This window comes from Nematolebias whitei, chromosome 7 (assembly GCF_014905685.2).
Source record: "Nematolebias whitei isolate Nwh7 chromosome 7, NemWhi1, whole genome shotgun sequence".
NCBI lineage: Eukaryota > Metazoa > Chordata > Actinopteri > Cyprinodontiformes > Rivulidae > Nematolebias > Nematolebias whitei.
The window spans coordinates 37,505,009-37,528,105 of NC_056504.1; the positions used below are offsets into that span (position 1 = coordinate 37,505,009).

The 23,097-nt window shown below is 38.2% G+C and overlaps 1 protein-coding gene across 1 annotated transcript in view; it reads right to left on the reverse strand.

Moving 5' to 3' along the window:
• The window catches only part of LOC119411885 (rho-related GTP-binding protein RhoC), an 18,305-nt gene extending 2,231 nt beyond the window's left edge, over positions 1-16,074 (reverse strand). The window contains exons 1-4 of the mRNA XM_037678836.1: positions 15,927-16,074; positions 5,905-6,062; positions 3,060-3,180; positions 108-238 (exon numbers count right to left, since the gene is read on the reverse strand). Of these exons, the coding sequence (XP_037534764.1) occupies positions 108-238; positions 3,060-3,180; positions 5,905-6,060 (408 nt within the window). The 5' untranslated portion in view covers positions 6,061-6,062; positions 15,927-16,074. The remainder of the gene's footprint in view (positions 1-107; positions 239-3,059; positions 3,181-5,904; positions 6,063-15,926) is intronic.
• Between the last annotated feature and the right edge of the window lie 7,023 nt (positions 16,075-23,097).

Genomic DNA, 23,097 nt, shown 5'->3' on the forward strand with positions numbered 1-23,097 from the left:
CATTTCGTCTATGTTGTAGTGTTTGGCCTTTGTGTCTGCTGGTTGTGGGGTTGGGTGGTTGTGGGTTGGTTGTGTGGGGGGGGGGGGGGGGGTGGGGGGGGGCATACCTGCTTCATCTTGGCCAGCTCTCTCCGTGTGTGCTCATCATTCCTCAGGTCCTTCTTATTCCCTACAAGGATGATGGGAACATTGGGACAGAAGTGTTTCACCTCAGGCGTCCATTTTTCAGGAATATTTGCTGTTCCGGAAGAGAAAAGAAAAGAAGTTGAAATACTCGAGAAAAGGCAGGAAATACTGAAAAAGGACCAGCTGTGCAGAGTCATGGTGCAAAACATTCTTATGACAAACTGGTCTACAGACTACTGGAGGCAACAATGATTTTAGCTGCTCCCAAGACATCCACTATGGCAGGACAGTTCGACACACACCTTGTGGTTATGGAACCAGACTCAACAATGTGCAAGATGAGCTCTGACATTGTCCTGCTGAAACAAACTTTGGACTTCCTGCCAAAAGACGTCACTTGGATGGTAATTTAAGGATCCAAGTTATTCTCCGTTAATGATACATTCATAGATATATTCGTGATGGGTTGCTATAACATGTTTGTAACAGTATTAGATTCAGTTTCTGTTTGCAGCAGCTGACTAGAACAACATTGATTTTCCAATTTAACTCCAGATTCAGTGAGTCAGTACTGATCAAGATGGACAGAGAACGTCTCAACCCTTTGGCCTTGAAGCTCTTAGATATATTCTCAGACTTCTTACAGTTTTCTATAGTAATACACTGTAGATGTTAAAATACCTGAATTCTTTGCAATTTGGGATTAAAATTAAATTGGTCAATTATCTGACTTTAAATCTATTTTTGCATCTTTTCAGAGCCAAAGCACAAAATGCTTTAAAACCCACCCCAAAATAAACCATGGACTGATTGGGAGGTGTGGTCTATGTCTGCCCTGCTGCATCTCAAGTGATGTGGAGGCATAAAAAAAGGCTGAATCTGACTTCCACAGATCCATCAAGCCAGAAACTGGAGGAACGCTATGACATCACAGACTCATGACATGTGGCAGGGTATCCCAACACGTTACAGAAGACCAGCAGAGGATTTTTGAGACCAGACAAGGAGCCATACAGATATCAGGTGGCAGAGCTGGTGTCAAGAGAACAATCTCTCCTTAAACATCACAATGACCAAGGAGATGATCATAGAAAGAAGGAGCAATATGTCCCCCTTGACATTGGAGGGACCCTGAGTGTGAAAACTATCAAGTTCCTTGGCACTGCCACCAGTGAGGATCTCACTGGGTCTGAACTAGCTGCAGCTCCAGAAGAAGGCACAGCAGAAACCAAACTTTCTGAAGAAGCTGAGGACATTTAGGACGTCACCCAAGGTTCTGAGCAATCTCTACAAAAGTTCAGTTGAGAGCATCATCACTAGTGCCACCATGGTACCGTTCAGGACAGGGAGGCTCTACAGCGGAGGATTAAAACTGCTCAGTTCATTGTGGAGTAGCCGTCCTCTTACTGAGCAACATTCACATCAGCAGGGTGCTCAAAAGGCACAACACGTGCACAATCACAGATAGCCAGACTCTCAAAGACTCTTAATCCACAAGTCATACGCATCATAAACTACATGCATATTTATTCACCATCCACCACACACTGCTACACTTCCAGAGCGCCTTGTAAACTAGAATGTGTGGAGCGATTTTATACTTTATTTCTGCACAAGGCGCAGATTGTTCGTCTCACTCAGGTCATTGTTGCTTTTTGTTGATGTCTTTTTTAACTGCCCTCTTGTTGCTTTTTAATATGTGTTGCTGTGTTAGAAGAAGTGCAAAGTAAGAATTTCACTGCATGTTGTAAACACTTATTTCTGTGCACATGGCATTAGTAAATGAATCTGAACCTGATGCCTACAACAAATAGTTGCTGATTGTAACATGTTCTTCAGGTGTTACTTGAATTTTCTAAAACCTTTTTTAGCTTTCCAACAAAGTTCAGTCAGGCCATCTGGACGGTTTCTTTTTTGTTGTTGTTGTAGTTGAGATGTTTCATCCTTCTTCTAAAGGACTTCATCAGGCCAAGGAGCCCCAACAAACTGAGTCTCACAAGCAGCACACTCACATAGTGGACCAACCAGTTTGCTGGTGATAAGATGGTTTCTGGGGCTCGCGCTCTCCCAGTCGACTCATCTGAGGCAGCCCTTTGGGTTGAAGTCCTTTGGATGAAGGACAAAAGGTCTCAACCAAAAAAATAAAAATAAAGAAGGATCTTTGTTGGATTTTCTAATTGGATTATTGAGCATACATTTAGATGTTTTGAACCACTTTGGCATGCCTGTCTCAGAGGAGCAGACGGGGGAGAGGGCGGGCCCCAGAAACCATCTTATCACCAGAAAAATGGTTGGTCCACTATGAGTATGCTGGTTGTAGGACTTTGATTGATGAAGTCCTTTGGATGAAAGATGAAATGTCTCAACAAAAATAAAGAAACCAGCTGGATGACCTGACTGAACTTTACTGGATGTTCTACCTGGATTATTGAGCATGAACTTTGATCTTTTTTTAGCTTTATTTATTTTTTTCTTCAAATTGTGACCACGTGCGCTGTTGGCATAAAATATGTTTACTTCTTCTAAAAAAATTTGACTATTTACTCTGCGATAATATTTGCAATCATTTATTTTGGACGTGCGTTAAATTCGATAACAAATTACATAAGTGTATATGCTTTTATTTATTCGTCCTTTATCATGTTAGTAAACTTGAGTCTGCTACAAAGTTAAGACTCAAAGCAGTCTGCTGGCTCCTCAGATAAATAATGTTATTAACTTACTTTATAGATATATGAATGTTTCTGTTCAGTGCCCTGAGACGACTTCTGTTGTGACTTGGCGCTATATAAATAAACTAAATTGAATTTAAACTGACTAACTTTTCAGGAAATAAGGCTTATATGTAGTTTTTATTAATGTCTCAGTTCTGCTTGTTGATACATGTAGACGGACCTATTTTAAAGTTAAATGCAAATAAAAAATGTCCTCACCTAAGCTGTCTGGGCTGTCTACGGAAAAGCACATAAGGATGACATCTGTGTCGGGGTAGGAGAGGGGTCTCAATCTGTCATAGTCCTCTTGACCTGCAGTATCCCACAACGCCAGCTCCACCTGAAGAAAAAGAAGGAAACGCAAACTAAATGATTGTACTTTACATGAAGGCTGAGTTATTAGTTTTTTAAATAAAATAAAATTGATCATATCCCTGATACAAATGTGGTATAAAACATGATTTCCACATAAAGGCTAAAGATAAATAAACATAACCTTCTGACATTTTGACTTGTCACAACAGAAAGCTTAAAGATTTTTTTTTCCTCATGCATTGAGTGCTAGAAATATCAGTGATGACGCATGTGAACCATCTGAGAAAATTTCCCCAAGCCTTGTGCTTCAAATGTGAGTCAGCAAATAACATTAGCATTACTTCGAGCATATTTTCCTCATCTGATTACAATACCTTGCATCTTGATTGAAACTTGTGATGCATTCGTTTTACCCAAAAACAGATTTCATGTTTGTAGTAATTCAGTGGAGACATTTTCTTATCACAACAGCAGTCTGGTATGTTGCTAGTGTGACAAAAATAACCCAGAGACTCTCCCTACCAAATCACGCCGCTGACTCAGTTCAATTAGGGAAAGTGGGAGATTAGAGAGCATCTAACCAAATACCCTCTGCATTTTATAGAGATTAATAACCAAATGAGTTTACTTTTTTATCTGACTCGCTATGTTCAGTAAAAAATATATTTTTCTATGTTATAATACTGGAACTTTAAAAGTGCCTCCAAAGAGGACACGAATCAGAAAGTCCCAAAATAGGCGTTTGCAGAAGCCGAGAGTGGGAGGCGGTCGGTCTCTATACAGCTTGTAAGAGCACCGAGGTCATTTTGTTCCCACTGCAGGTGAAAGCAGCAGACGTTAAGGAGTAAAATATGAAAAAATATCCTCCTGCAAGTGTGAGAATGTCTTAAACTCAGGGGAAAGAAACTGAAAACAATCCAAATGACTGTATGAGAGAGTGATTCTTAACCACCCTTCATTATGAATTGATATTTTCTATCCAGATCACAGCAGTTTACCCTTCTTTACCCTTCCTGCATCTTAAAAGCTAACAGAACAAGGACAGGAAATGAGGGACTTATCAAGTAAGAGCAGGAGGAGGGTCCTGAGGGAGGGATGGGGGATTGCCAAGAGACATCATTGTTCCCTGTCTGAACAGGAAGCCAGGAAGTTGAGTCATTTCCTGTTTTGCCAAGTGGTGATCCAGCAGCAATGGTCAGATTAAGGGAACAAAGTCCCTCAACAAAATATGTCATCTCTTTGGTCCAGCTCCAAAGTGTACAGTACAGTCTGGAGAATGGCCAAATAATTATTTACCCCTCTTTCAACTTTAGATTTGTCCAAAAGCTCCTCTTTAAGCAGAAATCATTCAGTTGTGGAGCAGCAGCCATTAAAAGCACAAAGGTCATCAAATAAAGGTTATTTTGTAGCTGCATATTTAGCATGCCTGAGTACTTTGTTTCCCAGATAGCTACAGAAGCTAACCCCCAGTTAATTTATAAAACATTATAGGTAGCTAAAAACATCTAGTTAATGAAAATATCGTGCTCATTACTTTATAAGTACTATCTACTGCTTGCAAACTAATATCCTAGATGCTGATTATATGCAAGATAACTGAGGCAATCCAAGCGGCAGTCAAAAACAGTTCCTGGAATGATCCATTGAGATGGGTCCAAAAAGAAAAACAAAACCTAAACCACTATGGTAAAAGGTTCATTTTTACTGTTGAAAGTAACCTACTCACTCAAATTTGAAATAAATAAATACATATCTAATTTTGGTATAACTGATATACCCATATTTCAATGAGTGTGTAAGGGCAACTTAAAAAAAGTTGTAAAAACTGTTCATTGGATTTTTTTAAAAACTACATTGATTATCAATAAGTGGTTTTTATTTAATTAGTTTACTTTGTAAAGAGATTATAAAGCTGAGCTTCAGTCTTTTGTAATGTATCAGCTCTAACAAGTAAAACATTAACAATCCGTTATTTAACATTGACACCGAGTTCAGAGCAACAGCTTTTATCACACATGTAGGTAAAACAAGCTCTCAAACAAAAGGAGCAGTTTTGATGCGTTTAATGTTTCACTTAAAGCGAGATAAATATGGAATATGAGTTGCAGTTGTAGGTACAAGATAGTGAAAATATATGGGAATCACAAGTTCGACTACTTTATATGTGAAACATGTTCATTAGTTTTTCATGCTGTGAACAAGGCCAGGATAGTTCAGTAGGCTGGGCTATGTGATGAGATATTATGTTTATGGCTCTCGACTGCACAATTTGTTGCTTTTTGTCTTGTGGTAGCTGTGGCTGAGTGGTTAGCACAATCGTCCTCCAGTGGGACAGTTGGGGGTTCGATTCCACACACATGCTGAAGTGTCCATGGGCAAGACACTGAACCCCTCTTTGCCTTTGATGTGTGTCCCATCAGTGTGTGAATGTGATAAATCACCGATTAATCTTTGTATAGATCTAGTAGAGTGCTGTATGAATGGGTAAATGAGGGCACAGATTGTAGTGTAAAGCACTTTGAGTATCTTGATCAGATAGAAAGGTGCTATATAAGTACAGTCCATTTACCATTCGGCACTAAAATGTGGGAAAAATTGTGTTAATGTTTAAAGGTTAAACCAAAAACTTGAAATAGAAGGTGCAGAAGCGTTTCAATTGAGAAGATAAACTTACAACCATAGTTGTTTTTTCTCCCAACAGAAGTGTCAACTTAAGTAAATCACTTATGTGTATGTCAATGTTACAAACCTGTTTTCCATCAACCTCAATATCGGCGATGTAGTTCTCAAACACTGTTGGGACGTAGACCTCAGGAAACTGGTCTTTACTGAAGACAATGAGAAGACATGTTTTCCCACAAGCTCCATCCCCAACAATCACCAGCTTCTTTCGAATAGAACCCATTTCTGTTGGGACAAGAACAAGGTGTTGAGGAAAAATAAAAGAGATAAATATACTACTTCCTGGATTTTAGGAGTGGTGCGATTGTCTGCTTAAGCCAAACATTGCCTTTCATTGTCTTCTCTGTGGATCGTATACTAAAGGTGTCATAAAGACAGAAGAATGAACAAAGAACACAAAGTCATAAAACCAGTTTTCTCTGCTCTTGTTCTGCAAAGCATCCTCTCTGACTGATAGCACTGGATACTTACTCAAAAAGAAAGGTTGTCTGACAAGCACAGAGTCGTAACAAACTGCAGTCATAAACTTTGGTTCTGTAATGGCAACTCCAAATTACAGAAGTGCATAAAGAACAGAAGGAACAAGAGATGAGACCTGAATAAAGAATCAAAGATAGCAGGGTGTTGAAACAAGTGAGTTCATGAACAAAACTCCCATACATCTCCATCTCTGCTTAGTTTATTCCTTTCAGAAATATGTGGAAAGAAAAACATACAGGAAATTATAGCAAGTGGTGCAGAACACAGTGGTAACGTACAAAAACAGTTTTTTCTATGATCCCCTCAGAGATTTCCTAGATTCTTTACAGGAATATTTGGATTTAATGATGACATAATGATCAGAACTAATTTGAATTAAGGATTCAGAGCTGAATCTGTGAAGGCTTTACTGTGCCCTACAAAGTTGTTTGTCTACATGATATTACAAGTAATGAGTAGCTGAGTTTGTTGCTAAAACAACAATGCCATGCAAGAATTCCCTAATGTAAACACTAAATTTATTTTTGATAAATTATAGATTTAAAAATTAATGCATTTCTGTTTTATCCACAGAGCAGAGGTGTGGTGGGATAAGTTAGCAGATATGCTGATGAGGAGCTCGAGCCCCGCTGCCTCAAATCAATGGCCCATAGATCATTTGGCTCTTTACCTCGTCTATTTTCTGCCTAACAACCTTGTAAACCAACCCCATCCATCCGTCCGTCCGAGATAGACCGAAATGGAGTAGGGGCAGGGCAGCCGACTCGGGACCCGAAGGTCCTGGGTTCAATCCCCGGTCATTGCACATCTCATGGTGTCTCTGAGCAGGACACCTAATCCCGAATTGCTCCCCGGGCAGCTTACATAACTGCCTGGGTGTATCTCAGGTGAGATGTGTTAAATGCAGAGCCAATTTCGTCTTTGTATGGGAACATACAATGATGACAACACATAACACATTATTTATTATACAAACCGGTACAAACATCCATACATACATCCATTATCTTTATCTGCTTCTTCCTTTTTGGGTCATGGGGGTCACTGATACTCATATTCAGCAATCACTGTGTGAAAGAGGGAGGACACACTGGACAGGTCTCCAGTCCATCACAGGGACACATAGAGACAAACAACCATTCACACTCTCACTCACACCTAGAGACAATTTAGAGTTATCAATTAGCCTAACATGCGTGTTTTTGGTCTGTAGGAGGAAACCCACGCATGCACGGAAAGAACATGCAAAGTCCACCCAGAAAGGTCCTGGGCCGGGATTTGATCTGGCAACCTTGCTTTTAAAACACAACTAATCCACTGTGCCACCACCCACAAATTCAGGGAAATGAATCTCTCAGACCTGCAGCTAAAACTCTAACTCTTTGTACTCAAACATCCACTCCATGGCCAAATGCATAGAAAAAGAGGTACTTTTAATACTTTAACTCATACATCTTAAAAACTCAGACCTACACTGCCCCAGTGTTGTTGGTTCAACACCTTAAAACAATTTAAATATAATTACAGTCAGTAGTTAAAATATTTTTCTATAAAGAGATATAATAAGTCCACAATATGCACTTCTTTGGACATCTGCAGCAATTAACAATACAAGAAAAAAAAGTGCCTCTTGACTAATTAGTATATATATATATATATATATATATATATATATATATATATATATATATATATATATATATATATATATATGCATAATTTATTTAGAATAAATTGGTATTTAAGGACTTTAATTTTGGGTGATGGCTTCATTAAACTTGCTACTCAGTTCTTTTAAATACTTTATGACAAAAACTGTTTTATCCGTGACGGTTTGCTCCTGTTGTGAGAACAATGTGATAAAGACATGTGAGCAAGCAACCCTGACTGATATCCACTTAGGACGTGTTTTCATTAAGAAAAGCACCTGCTTTTTTATTGTTTAAGAGGGTTTGAAAGTTTAATGGACACACGACCATTGCACAGCTGCCAAATGGACCTGAGAAAAAGCAGATGATGTGCTGGAAGGCAAACAAATGGGAAACATCAGCACAGAGGCCTCAGAAACTGACCCTGTGAAACAAAACAATCCACTTCCTTTTCTTTGGAGAGTGGGAGGAGTTTTTGGCTGCTGATCTGTTTGGATAGACTTCAGCAGAGCTGAGACATGGAGAGAACAGCCCGGGGCAATGCACCACGTGAATGCACACTAGACCTGTTAACAGTGAGTAATTTAATCACAATCAGGTTAGGCAATCAAGGTGAACAACAAAATCACGATAAAACTGTCTCCATTTATTTGTATGGAAAATAGCCAAGTAAAAACAAACAGAAATGTTAAAATTCCACGATTTTTATAGAGCTGACCGAGTTTATGTCTGTTTATTCTAACTATTCTTGCTGTTAATGTGGCACGTCTGCCATGTGAATTTTTAATTCAATGACAGTTTACATCTGAAATGTATTAATCATGTCAGCCCTAGTGCACACATGCCAACATGTGGATTAACACAGCCACTGAACTTGACAAAAACCTTTAACCTTGGTGGCAGGCATTTTAAAAGCCTGTAAATGAACATCTTGACATATGCTGTAATAAAAAAAGACGCCCTACATGAAAGTGTCTCTGATGTATAATATGTCTGTGCTAAATATTTCAGCTACCTGTGGCTGCTGCTGTCGATAAGTACTAATGACTATAGGAGAAAAACTTTAAGAGAGGAAGTTCGGGTGGTTGGCAGACGTTCATCACTCTGATCAAACCTGTTTCTTACAACTGAACTAGAAAAGAAAAAATGCCATTGCTCTTTTGCACTATTTTCTTAAAGTCTGATCTTATAATTTAATCAAAACATGTCATGGAAACCTACTCTTTCGCAAGCAGTTTCCTCTTTTGATGTCACGGATAGTGTATGAACATTAAATAATTGCAGAGACGACAACTCAGTACAAGCTGCAACAAAAGGAGAAACAAAACGTAGCTGAAGCTCACCAGCTGAAATTAGACCAGTTCACCGTGGTTTTTAAACTCTGACTTTAGGAGGTCCCAATGTTTGGAAAAAAAAAAAGAGAGAAGGTTTTAATACCACATTCTAAACAATAATAAATACCAAGTATTTGGTTACCTCCACTATGTTTCTTGGTAATGCACGTTGGTTTTTCCAACAGCCACTCTGTGGAACAACTGGAATAACTTGAGGGACAACACAAAAAGCCCAAGGTTGTGACCTGGCTTCCAAATTTCAGACACTCCAATCCTTTCACACAACTTAACAATTCTAACTATGGTGTACCACAAGGTTCAGTCTTAGGACTCACCCTCTTCACAATCCACATACGTAATGCATGTCAGATCATTCCTGATAGATACTTACATTTCTATGCTGACAACACAGCTGTTTATTGTTGAGCTAAAACAATTGCTAAGGTTTTCCAGCTTTTCCAGTCTGCATTCGACATCAACCAGCCAGATTTGTTCCGTCTCAAACTGGTGCTAAATGCTGATAAAACCAAAGGGATGTTGTTTTCAAACAGGAAGTCAGTACTAACAGTCCTTCCTTCTATCTTATCTACGAATGGTGTTCCTATTGAGTTTGTTGATTCTTATAAATACTTGGGGCTCTTGGTTGATGCACATCTCTTTTAAGCCTTATATCAAAAACAGTAAAAAAATTGAAAGTAAAATTGGGTTTCTTTTTCAGAAATAGATTGTGCCTAACTGAATTCTAGGAAACACCTTGTAACTGCTACTTTCCTTCCCTCCATTGACTATGGTGACATTATTTACACGAATGCTCCTGCAAGCACCTTACAGATGTTGGATGCTGTCTATCATGGTGCGCTAAGATTCATAACTGGTTGTAACTACCATACCCACCACTGCACCCTGTATTCACGGGTTAACTGGTCATCATTAACTTCACACAGACTCTCTCACTGGTACATTTTCATCTTTAAATCACTCCTTGGTCTGCTGCCTTCATACATCTCCTCCTACATGTCTCGACGTGAGTGCAGCTACAGCGTGCGCTCTCAAGACATCATTACCTGCAGTGTCCCCTCAGTGCGGACTGAACTTGGCAAAAGGTCCTTCTCTTACTCTGCTCCTGTAACACCTTGCAAAAAGACCTGAAGCTCTTGATCTTGACCTCCCTAAGGGATTTGAAACAACGGTTAAGTTCAATGCAAAAATCAATGCAGACATGTTCCTGGTTTTAGTATTTTACACCGTTTTATAATGTAACATGTTTTTTTTTATTTTTGTGTTTTATATTACTTCATTTACTTTTCATTTTATATGCTTTTAAATGTTTACTGGTGTGCGTACCTCATCTGTGTTTTTTGTTTTAAACAGGTCTCTCAGTGAGTCCTCGTAACTCAGTGAGACTAACCTGTAAATAAAAGGTTGAATGGATTGAAAACTTCCGAATGCATCAAAATCCACCGGGTTGCATGAAGTACCTATCAGAAATTATACTCGTCAGGACACTCCTGAAATTCCATGTCCTCCATTAATCCCACGTTCCATAAATACAGTCAAGTCAAAGTTAGCTTACCAGCAAGTCTGCGTAAATAAAATGAACAAGTGTGTCACGGGAATCTTTTATTACTCGTAGACTTTTGATGTTTTTTTTCACTTAAAACTAGTCAGTTGATGTATTCAGGGTGGAAATAACTACCTGGTACAAACCAATATATATATAAACAATAGTGAAAGTGAAATTTGCTACAGAATAACAAGCAAAACTAAATGTAAAGCTCTCAGAACTGGGGAAATATGATTCACGCGTAACTTTAAAACTACAGGAAAGTAAAGTATAATTTTCTGCAACAGTTTGAACAACGCCTCGCATTAATGAACACGTTACCTCCATCTCCCAGAGTTTAAAGAGGTTTCCTGGGGCTTAGGGGGCCACCAGAAGTTATGCAACCAGCTTAATACAGAGCAGCCCATGATTCAGACCAATGAGGTGAGCTGCCTTTTAATCCTCATGTGGTTTAATAACAACATTAAGACAGTTAGCTAAGAAAAGGCGTGTTGTTCCTGACATGACAGCTTTAGTTTCCAGAAAACACGTTACAGGAAATGAGTGGGAATGTTTTGCTCACTTTTGTTTTCCAACACTGTCCTTGATGGACTATTGTTACAGATCAGCTCAGAACAAACACTTTTCTTTTCTTCCTTTGGTTCTTTTGCTTTACTACCATACACACGAGAAGTCTCGTTTTTACATCATTTTATACAAATCATAACCAAGAGGAACGGGTTAAAAAACAAATTGAAATTGAAACACTCATTTGTAAACAATCTTGACTGAATAAATATGAAGCAGCACTGACATATTGAAATATTAAATACAACAGGGACATCATTCTACACGAATCGCCCACAGAAACATCACGAGTGCCACTAATTTTGTAGCTGTTTGTTATTTTAAGGTAAATATTTAGGCTCCAACAATGTTCAGTCAGGTCATACGGACAGTTTATTGATTTGTTGAGAGACGTTTCGCTCTCCATCCGAAGGGCTTCATCAGTCTGAGTCCCAAACAAAACAGTTTTCCCCACTAAGCAGTACACTCCTACAGTGGACCAACCAGTTTGCTGGTGATAAGATGGAGAATAGGATGGAGGGCGAAACGTCTCTCAACAACAACAAAAAAGAAACTGTCCAAATGATCCGATTGAACATTGTTGGATGTTTTACCTGGATTATTGAGCATGAACCTTGATATTTAGACTCAACGTATTCCAAGACTTAGCAGCATACATCAGCAAGATACTCCCAGAGGCTGCAGCTGAAGCAGCCAACAACACCAGTTATCTACAGCGCCCATCACTTAAACCCAAAAAATATTTTATCTGATTCAGTCTGACATGCGGCGAAGGTCTGCGCATAACTGGAACGGTCAGATAATCAATGACAGCAGAAACTAATCTTGCTCAGGAATGGATAAAACATTTGTGGACTAAAATAAACCCCCAGACTTTACTGTGTTTATTCACATGAATAAAAGTGATTTTCCAAATGCAGGGGTGGTAGTAACAAATTACAAATACTCACATTACTGTAATTAAATAGATTTGTTGGGTACTTGTACTTTTATGAGTATTTCTTTTTAAGTGTGTAATTTTACTCATACTTAAGTACAATTTAGACCATGTAATCTACTTCGCTACTTTTAAAATCAGACGTCGCTACTGAGTACAGCCGCATATTTGAATGAAAACCATTCATTTGCATCTTTGTAGCCAATAAGGCTCTCAGATCGCAAACGCATTAATTACCTATGACGTAAGCAAAGGACAACTCCGTTGAGTAGAGTCATTTATGGACCGAAGATTTGGAGAAAAAGTCAAAATGGAGACAGAGGACAACACTGTCAACAGAGAAAATGAAAGTAAAGGTTGAGGACGAGTGCCGGGGCCGTACCTGGAGGAATGTTTCATGGACAGAGGGCGAAAAGGAGACAGCGTCCAGATGCAAACTTTGTTTGATCTCTACGGTGACAGCAACTTACAAGACTTCAGCATCTAATCTGAAAAAATTTATTGTGGTATACGAAGTTTTACACATGTATGGTATTGCTTTTTTTATTGTTTGTGTGTGTGGGTTATTAGTTTGCCTAAGTATACAAGGATCTTAGATATTGTCACTAGGCCTGTCACAATAAACAATAAATCAATTAATAGTTAGTGACTCTCTCTTTCTACTGAAGACACTGGATTACAAAAGGCTCAACGCCGGTGCTCTTCACTGACCCTTCCCTTTCTCTTTTCTCTTTAAAATCCATTTTAATGATCCAAAATCGCGTTTTTGGATTGTTAAAAGCAGCTAAGCTGAGAAACTAAGCTACGAGCTAAGCTAACAGGCCGACCTCAGGGAAAAAAAACTCTGTCTTGTCAAAGCTCCAAAATTCACGGTTGAAACCCGTGCCTTTGCGTAAAAAGTTGTTTTTCTCTGCAAAAAAAAAAAGCTGAGAACTTGTTTACTGATTTTTTTATTAAAAGCTTTGTGTGACAAATGCTATGCTAATGAGCTCAAACCACACCGAGCCTCCGCCATTTTGAGAACCGAAAAACAGGAACGAGAGACAGCCCATGTCACGTCAAGGGGCCTCCCTCCCATTTTTCTTAAAGAGACACACTGCTCGCTCCCTCACTAGCCATCCTTTGGTTCAAACTGTCTTATACTGCCATCCGGTGGTCAATAAAGGTACTACACACAAAATTAACCAAAATTTCTTCTTAAATTTGACAATAATTTCAAACAATATAATCATTTATTGCAATAATTTCTGAGATAATTAATCGCCCAGCAAATTTTGTTATCGTGACCGGCCCAATTGTCATTGCCATTGGTTTGCCTAGTACTAAAATAAGACGGAGCTTCTGAGCATCTGAGAAATGTGCTTTGATTGTAGCTATTATATACAGTACATCAAATCGAATGCCTTATATTGACAACACAATAAAACATCAATTGGTTAAAAAGTAATTAATACTCTTGAGTAGTTTTTGAGAAGAGTAGTTTGTACTTTTACTTAAGTATTTTACAAGACCAGTACTTTTACTTGTAATCAAGTACAATTTAAGCAGTGTAACAGCACTTGTACTCGAGTACAATTTCTTAGTACTCTTTCCACCTCTGTCCAAATGTTACAATGTCTTACGTGATGAAAATGTGACCTTTTTGTTTTTGACAATTTGCTGAATATTTCTGTATCAATGTGAAAAATTTAATAACACTCCCCCCCCCCCACCCCCTGCATATATGAAACCAGATGGTTTAGTCTAATAGCAAAAAATCCTCTGTTTATTTTAAGAGAACATTATTATCATGGATTCCCACACACACACACAAAAACGTAAAAGCCGATTTTTAAACGGTTTAGTTAAGTTGAGCCTACTTGTTGGCACCTTGTCTTCAATTAGAGTTAAACAGGTTCTCTGTGTTTAGTCTTTGGTCTACCTTACTGTATGTCTACAAATCGCTGAACAGTTTCGACCCCCCCATCTCTCTGACCTGCTACAACCGTATGTCCCACCACGCTCCCTGAGGTCAGCGGACCAGTTGCTCCTCACAGTTCCAGGAACTCGTCTTAAGTGCAGAGGTGACAGGGCCTTAAGTAGCAGGACCAAGACTTTGGAACGAGTTACCTCTACTTGTCAGACTGGCACTCTCCCTCTCGGTTTTCAAATCCCGTTTAAAAACTCACTACTATTCAGTAGCTTTGAACACCAGAGGATCTGTGTTTTGATCCTGTACGCTCCACACTGGTTTGTCGTCATTATCTGCATCGTTTTTATGTCTATATTTTTGATTTGCTTCATTTTGTATTTTGCTTCGTGTGTTGTTCTGTCTGTACAGCACTTTGGTTGGCCTTGTAGCTGTTTTAAGTGCTCAATAAATAAAATGGTATGGTATGGTACCTTCACCCTGTCTGTAGTGTCATCATACATGAATGAGCCTTTTCTTTTTTTATATATCTTAGCAAACAAAATAAGTACATTCATGTTGTTGATTATTTATGCCTGCTCATTTGGCCCAAAACGGGTTGCTGTGGGTTTCCCAACGCAACTGTTGAGCAGAAGAACGACACACCTAAAACCCGTCAAATCACAACACATACTTGGCATTTTTAAACTACTGTTATGGCCCACACACTGATTCCTTCATGGCTAATTTACAGAACCAGTGTTAAATACACCAATGTAAGGTATTCCTGTAAGGACGTATACTAAAGCTCATACGGTTTGTGGTAACAGGAACTATATACTCAGACGGAGCACAGGGAAAGACTCAAAAACTTTATGAGCAGACAAATGATAAAGACTTACTGATTAGAGGAAGTACTGCAAATTTTCTGAGCCTGGAAACTGCAGCGATTCTAATGGATCCAGCTACTGATTATTTTCATTACTAAACTTATTTCTCCTAATATTCTCCCAATAACCCAAGTACCAAGCCATCAGTGAATCAAATTAACAAACAAAAAGCAAATGATATTCAAAGTTTTAACACCGAGCTCCTTGGTGTCATTAAAGAAAGATTTGTTAGTTCAATTACCAGTTGTTAAAATAAATAAATAAAATAAAATAAACATTTAATACTTGCTGAACAAATTCAACGTGTTTGTAAAAATATACACATGGACAGAAACCAGAACTGATAACCACTAATTTAACAAACAGTTGATTTGAATTGCTTATGTTTATTTAGTATAGTTTAAACTTTTTTGAAATGACAGAATACTGTTACAGCAAGCCAATTCTGGAAGCATATATATATATATATATATATATATATATATATATATATATATATAGATGTGTACTAATCACTTAATCGACTAAAGTTAAGTTTGTGACATGATTGGAGAATCTGCAAGAGAAAATCACAGAATTTACCCTGAAAATAAAAGTTTGAACTCATTTAAATTTCCCAGGAATTGTACATTTGAACATTTGTCGAAAGTCGCTGCACTGACTACATTTATATTGACAGGATATAAAATTAACTTCTTTGACACCTGGTAGTTTTTAAACAGGCGCAACAAGGCGAACATAGAGATAATAACTGACTCATTAAGTAAAACATGAAGTTACCTGTTAGCTGCTTAGCTTAGATGTTGTGACTTTATAAAAAATAATCCCTGCTTGAGTTTTTCCTTTGGCTTCTTCTTCTGTGTGTTTTACACACAAACAGACAAACACCCGCTTCCGACGACCTGCATCGATTACTAGAAACCAGAAGAGCAACGCCGACACCGGCGGAAAGCTAAGCTAGGTTAACAAATACTTCCTGTTTGTTATTTCAAAACAAGAGCGGCCATGTTACATGTTGCAATAAATCCAGTTTGTTTTTTTTCAACGTGTCATTTAAATTGGGTTTGAATTTAAATATTTGTGTCTTAGGTATACAGTATAATAAAATTTAAAATATGCTTTCAGGGGATTTTTTTCTGCCACCCCCACCCCATATATATTTTGTACATTGCGATTATTTAGTTGTTTCAGCGCCATCCTCTGACCATCAATAAATACTTATTTAGCCAACAAGAGAGTCTCACTTTGATTTAAAAATGGTTAAGGATTTTTTTTTTCTCTTTTGTATTTGTGATTATCTACAAATAATATAAGTTGTGAATTTGCAATTCATTGAAGACCATCACGGGCTCAGTTGACTTTTTTGTGTTTAGATAGTCTATGAACTGTTGATAGTTCTGTTAATATTTTTAAGCAATAAAAACGTTGTCGTGAACTGCTACTAAATACTTTTATTTTGAAGGCTGAAGTTGTTGTTTCCGGTATTACTATGTTACATCAAATTAACTTGATTCCGTTACAGCAGTAGGTGCTGGGGTCACAGGTTCCACCTCCAGATGACATCATCCATAACGCAAAAAAACGCTCGTGGGGGTGGGTGTGGACCTCAGCACTGCAGTCCTGTCAAAACAAAACAAAGAACTGTAAGAAACTGTAAGAAATATTTTTCCCTCACCTTCACTCACAGTCAGACTGGTTTAAAATATTTAGAAAAACATCTCAGAAACCTAAAATCAAGAAGCCAAAAATAAATGAATAAGTAAAAATAAAATAAAAACCAGCCCAGGAGTTCTGTCACATTGTTTAATAACTATTCAACCATAATTTATTGTCAGGCTGTAATTGATTTGGCATTTAACAACATCAATGTTGTTAAACCTCAGCAGATACAGAGCAGGTCTTTTGTCCTATTTGCAGCCAGTGAAAGAAGTTCAAAAGAAACTTTAAAATCTGACTCATATCTGACTCATTTGTTCACTGCCAGTTTATATATATAAAAAAAAAAAATTACAAATGTAATCATTTAGTTCAATTATCCTCTTGAGCCCCTGCACCCTAACAATGAAAATATTGTCTAAAAAAGTTAATTCTGGGCCTCTGTTTTTTTTTTGTTTTTGTTTGTTTGTTTAATGTCCAGAGGACCAGACTTAACTTTTTAGATTTTTCTACCTGGATTATTGAGCATGCATCAGGATATGTTGAAGATATTGGTCTAGTCCGGTCAGTGGAACTACAGTGTCTTGCGAAAGTATTCGCCCCCCTTGAACTTTTCAACCTTTTGCCACATTTCAGGCTTCAAACATAAAGATGTAAAATTTTAATTTTTTGTGAAGAATCAACAACAAGTGGGACACAATCGTGAAGTGGAATGAAATTTATTGGAAGTGTCAAACTTTTTTAACAAATAAAAAACTGAAAAGTGGGGTGTGCAATATTATTCGGCCCCCTTGCGTTAATACTTTGTAGCGCCGCCTTTTGCTGCCATTCCAGCTGCAAGTCTCTTGGGGTATGTTTCTATCAGTTTTGCACATGGAGGACTGAAGTTCTTGCCCATTCTTTCTTGCAAAACAGCTCGAGCTCAGTGAGGTTGGATGGAGAGCGTTTGTGAACAGCAGTCTTCAGCTCTTTCCACAGATTCTCGGTTGGATTCAGGTCTGGACTTTGACTTGGCCATTCCAACACCTGGATACGTTTATTCGTGAACCATTCCATTGTAGATTTAGCTTTATGTTTTGGCTCATTGTCTTGTTGGAAGATAAATCTCCATCCCAGTCTCAGGTCTCTTGCAGACTCAAACAGGTTTTATTCCAGAATGGTCCTGTATTTGGCCCCATCCATCTTCCCATCAATTCTGACCATCTTCCCTGTCCCTGCTGACGAAAAACAGGCTCAAACCATGATGCTGCCACCACCATGTTTGACAGTGGGGATGGTGTGTTCAGGGTGATGAGCTGTGTTGCTTTTACGCCAAACATATCGTTTTGCATTGTGGCCAAACAGTTCGATTTTGGTTTCATCTAACCAGAGCACCTTCTTCCACATGTTTGCTGTGTCTCCCAGGTGCTTGTGACAAACTTTAAATTATACTTTATATGGATATCTTTGAGAAATGGCTTTCTTCTTGCCACTCTTCCACAGTGCTCCTTGGGATGTTTAAAGCTTGGGAAATCTTTTTGTATCCAAATCCGACTTTAAACTTCTCCACAACAGTATCTCGGACTTGTCTGGTGTGTTCCTTGGTCTTCATGATGCTCTCTGCGGTTTGAACAGAACCCTGAGACTATCACAGAGCAGGTGCATTTATACAGAGACTTGATTACACACAGGTGGATTCTATTTATCATCATCAGTCATTTGGGACAACATTGGATCATTCATAGATCCTCACTGAACTTCTGCAGTGAGTTTGTTGCACTGAAAGTAAAGGGGGCCGAATAATATTGCACGCCCCACTTTTCAGTTTTTTTATTTGTTAAAAAAGTTTGACACATCCAATAAATTTCATTCCACTTCACGATTGTGTCCCACTTGTTGATTCTTCACAAAAAATTAAAATTTTATATCTTTATGTTTGAAGCCTGAAATGTGGCAAAAGGTTGAAAAGTTCAAGGGGGCCGAATACTTTCGCAAAGCACTGTAGATCAATCAATCAATCAATCAATCAATCAATCAATCAATCAATCATCCATCCATCCATCCATCCATCATCCATCCAGCCATCCATCATCTGTACCTGCTTTGTTACACGTCCGTTTTGAGCCATGGGGGTCACTGGTGCCCATATCCAAACATCGCTGTGCAAGAGGCGGGGGACACCCTGGACAGGTCTCCAGTCCATCACAGGGACACATGGAGACAAACAAGACAAACAACATTCACTCTCTCACTCACACCTAGAGACAATTTAGAGTTACCAATCAGCCTAACATGTTTTCGGGTCTGTAGGACGAAACCGGAGTACTCAGAGAAACCCACGCATGCACGGAGAGAACATGCAAACTCCACCCAGAAAGGTCCCTGACCGGGATTAGATCTTGCAACCTTTAACCTGAGAGGCGGCAGCTCTACCAACTGCACCACCATGCCGCTGGGACTGGATATTAATTTTAGTTTTCAAATAAAGTAAATATATTTCTATTTTTTATATCCTTATTTCTCAAAAATAATGTTTTTTTTTTTTATGTTCATGAGGTTCTACTAATTCTAAACAGCAAGAGGAAATACAAAAAAAGCACACCAAGCAAAAGATTGGTTAAAGCGAGGTTACATTTTTAAATGTCAATAAATGTTCAATTCTTTAGCTGGCACATTTTTGCAGTCAAGACTATTTATCATACATCTCACTGTCGAGAAAATGTTTTTATATGCATGCACCATGCTCTATATTTTAGGATATGAATATAGACACAGTGATTATTAATGATCATAAATGTGTCCGTGATCTTTTCTTTACATTATAATCATTCTGGATGTATCGGTAAGAAGATAGTGGAGAGGTCATCTTTGTCATCATGTTGGAGACTTTTGAATGTTAGAGAATGATCCCCATACTTGAGAAATGTTTAACTCCTTTACCACCTTGTAAATGCATTGATCTTCTGTGATTGCTGACTGTTCTCCAAAGCTGTGAAATAAATATGAAGAAGACCACACCTGATCCTTTGGGAATCTCTTTTTTCCCATGGCACTCACCTTAATGACACACTTGCAAAATCACCAGACAACAAGCAGGGAAATGCAACAAGGAAGTAAAAAAACAAAGAAGTGAGCAAGCAAGACCTTTATAGTTATTCTATAATGTGGACCGAGGAAGTAACATTACTAATAAAATGCAACTAATATAAAGCTAAAAGAGTACCTTGCTTAATTTTTAATTTGATGCAAGTTTTGCTCACAGGATTTAATTGTGTTTACATACGTATTTTTACCTATTATGGGTTCAGATTGCAAACCAAGATCTCATTTTTCTCCAATATTACCTTACAATAGAATAACAGCTGACGGTTCAGCTGACTACATGCACTAATCAATAACGTGCAGTGAGGCCCGTGACAGGTGAGACACTGAATGTGGAATCAGATGCTCACATACAGTATATGACCCCAAATTAGAAGCTTACAAGTACATTTCAATTTAGCCCCCCCAACCTAAAATGACATCTAATTATGCTTTAATCAACTTCATACTCCTCTATTAAAAAAAAACCTCTATTCTCTTACCTTTATTTTTAGATGAATGAGTTTGGAAAAATGAAGAATTTAGAAAAATTCTTTAGTTTTGAGATATGGTCTTGCACTCCCACCCCTCAGCGCAACAGAAGAGTGCAACAGAAGAGCGCAACAGCGACATTTCGTTGTCCCTATGGGGCAGCACTGCCCCCTATTGGTGCGGCATGGCTCTTTCTGCCTCACCCTGTGTATTTTAACCTTGCATTTATGACCGATTAGAACGAAGAAACATGTCACACACATTCATTCAATTTATTAAACTGTAGAACATCAGCATGTGCAGCACATGAAATCAAACGTGTATATTGGCGATATAAATAGAGACGGCAATGGGCATGCGCCAACCGCCTACTTCATATATTGTATATGACACAGCGCCACCAGAGGTGAGTCAGAGTACTACACGGCCAAACCCGCATTGTTTGAACAGGCGTTATGTAAATTCTGCGATTTTGATCTTTGAAATGTTGAAATAATTCAGAAACTAGTTTTATAAAGTGGTCAAATGTATTTTCTATTATTGTTAGTATTTTCCTTGACATGATGACAGATGAGGTGAGGCACTGCCTCACCTGCCTCCCCTGACTGCACGTCACTGGCAATAATGCTCATTTACAACAGAATAAAAAAATTGAAACAGCATAAAAGGCCAACCAACAAACTGACAAAGAACAGTAATAAACACACTGACGAACAAATGGGAAAACAACAATCAGATTTATTACCAAATGGAACACATTAACCTTCTACTGAACGTTTTGGTGGCTCAAAGTCCATTTCAACAGCTAAGAACAGGAACATAAAAATAAACTTCTCTCACTGGTTGCAAGCAAAGTAACCTTTAAAAATATATGGATAATCTAAACATGACACAACAAAAATGGTACAAAAGAGGTACTCGGGCATAGTTTTTCTTGTTTCTGCCTCTCTTACATGAATTAAATTTAGTGCAATGGAAGAGAAAAACTCTCAAATCCCTTTCATTTTATTATTATTTTTTTAATAAGGCAAATACGTGAAGTTGAACAAATTGAACTATAGCGATAAATGGAGGAAAAGTTACCCTCTCTGCTAAGGGTCCAAGAAAAAAAAAACATCCTGTAGTTAAACCATAAAAATCAACTAAAACTTGTACACTGGTCGTTTTGTCCAAAAACAAATTAAAGTTGTCTATGAGAACATTCAGTTAAAAGATAAAACAGACGACTACAGAGCATGTGCAACAGTCTTCAAGGGCCTCAGCTGTCGTCATTTTCATTCATTAATCACTAAAGAAATATTGCAACACAGGCGGAATCGTTGTTCAGGTTCAGTGCCGTAATGATCCAACCTTTCTGTTCGCTCCTCCTCCATGCTCCGTCAGTGACGAGACATATACAGTACAGCTGAAACCAGATGTTTACATACACTGTAAGGTCATTTGTTTCTGATAAGCCAGACTAAACCATTCCTGTTTGGCTCAGTGCTTAATTTGAGCCAGATCCTGCCGGAACAGGATCTCAGAAGTCTCTTATTTTGACAATGTGTGCTCCGGTAACTGTTTGCTTGGATCTGGATCCAGTAACTCTTAGGCTGACTAATAACAAAGTTACGAACAAATATGACTGCCTTAAACAAATAAAACTTACCGATATATTGGATAAGTAAGCTGAAAACAATTACATAAACACTAATTTTAAACACAACAGCCACTTACGAGCACACAATCTGCATCTTCAAGTAGCATTTGCACATATATGCTTTAAAAAAATCTCCGCCCATAAAAGAGTGGTGGGGGTGAGTGGCGCGCTAACCAGGCAGGAGCCTAAACAGAGGAGGCGCTTGGAGCTTTCACATGTGGAGTCAGACAACAACGAGCAGGGACAGAGTTAGGATTAGAACTGTCAAGGGGTGGGGGTGGGTTGGGGGGTAGGATTGTTGACAGAAGTGGCGTGTTTACAAATGTAGGTAAACATATTTGTTTAACAACCTGTTAAAATGCAGGAAATTGCATCTACTTTATTCAAAATTTTATGGGGAAGGACCCCCGGCCCACCTGCTATTTGTATTCTGGTATTGATTGGTTTACAAATTAAGCCCTGGTTTGGCTAAAGGCTGGAATAATGAGATGAGGATTTTTTTTTTTTTTTTTTTTTTAAGTAAAAGGACTTTTAACAATTTGGGAAAGCTCAAATGATGATGTCATATCTTTGGAAGGTTTTAATAGGTTGGCTGACAACATGCACAGTATCTGGAGGCACACTTGTGTTGACATTATTTGAAAAAAATAAAATAAATAAATAAATCTAAAGACATCAACTCTACAACTCTGGTTCATCCTCAGGTACAATCTCCAAACATCTAAAGTTGCCACATTGATCTATTCAAACAAATATATGTGAGAATAAACACCATTTTCCTTTTATTATTTGGGCATTAAATAAATGGAACTCATTTTGGGAATCCCAGCTGATCTAAAACGGGAATGGTTTAGTCTGATTTAATGTCAGACAGTCAGGATAAACAAAGTCTTTTTTTTTTTTTTACAACAGTGTATGTAAACATCTGTTTTTCATTTTCTGTGTATTTTGACAGATTTCCATCCTCATGACCTATTAGCATCTCTTTGGTGTCTTCACATTCTCTGTTGCAATCCAATTAACTACAATAAGTTTGACTTTGAAAATGTTGGGAGGCTTTTTTTTGTTTTGTTTTAGAAATAGGAAGTCACAACATGAACATAG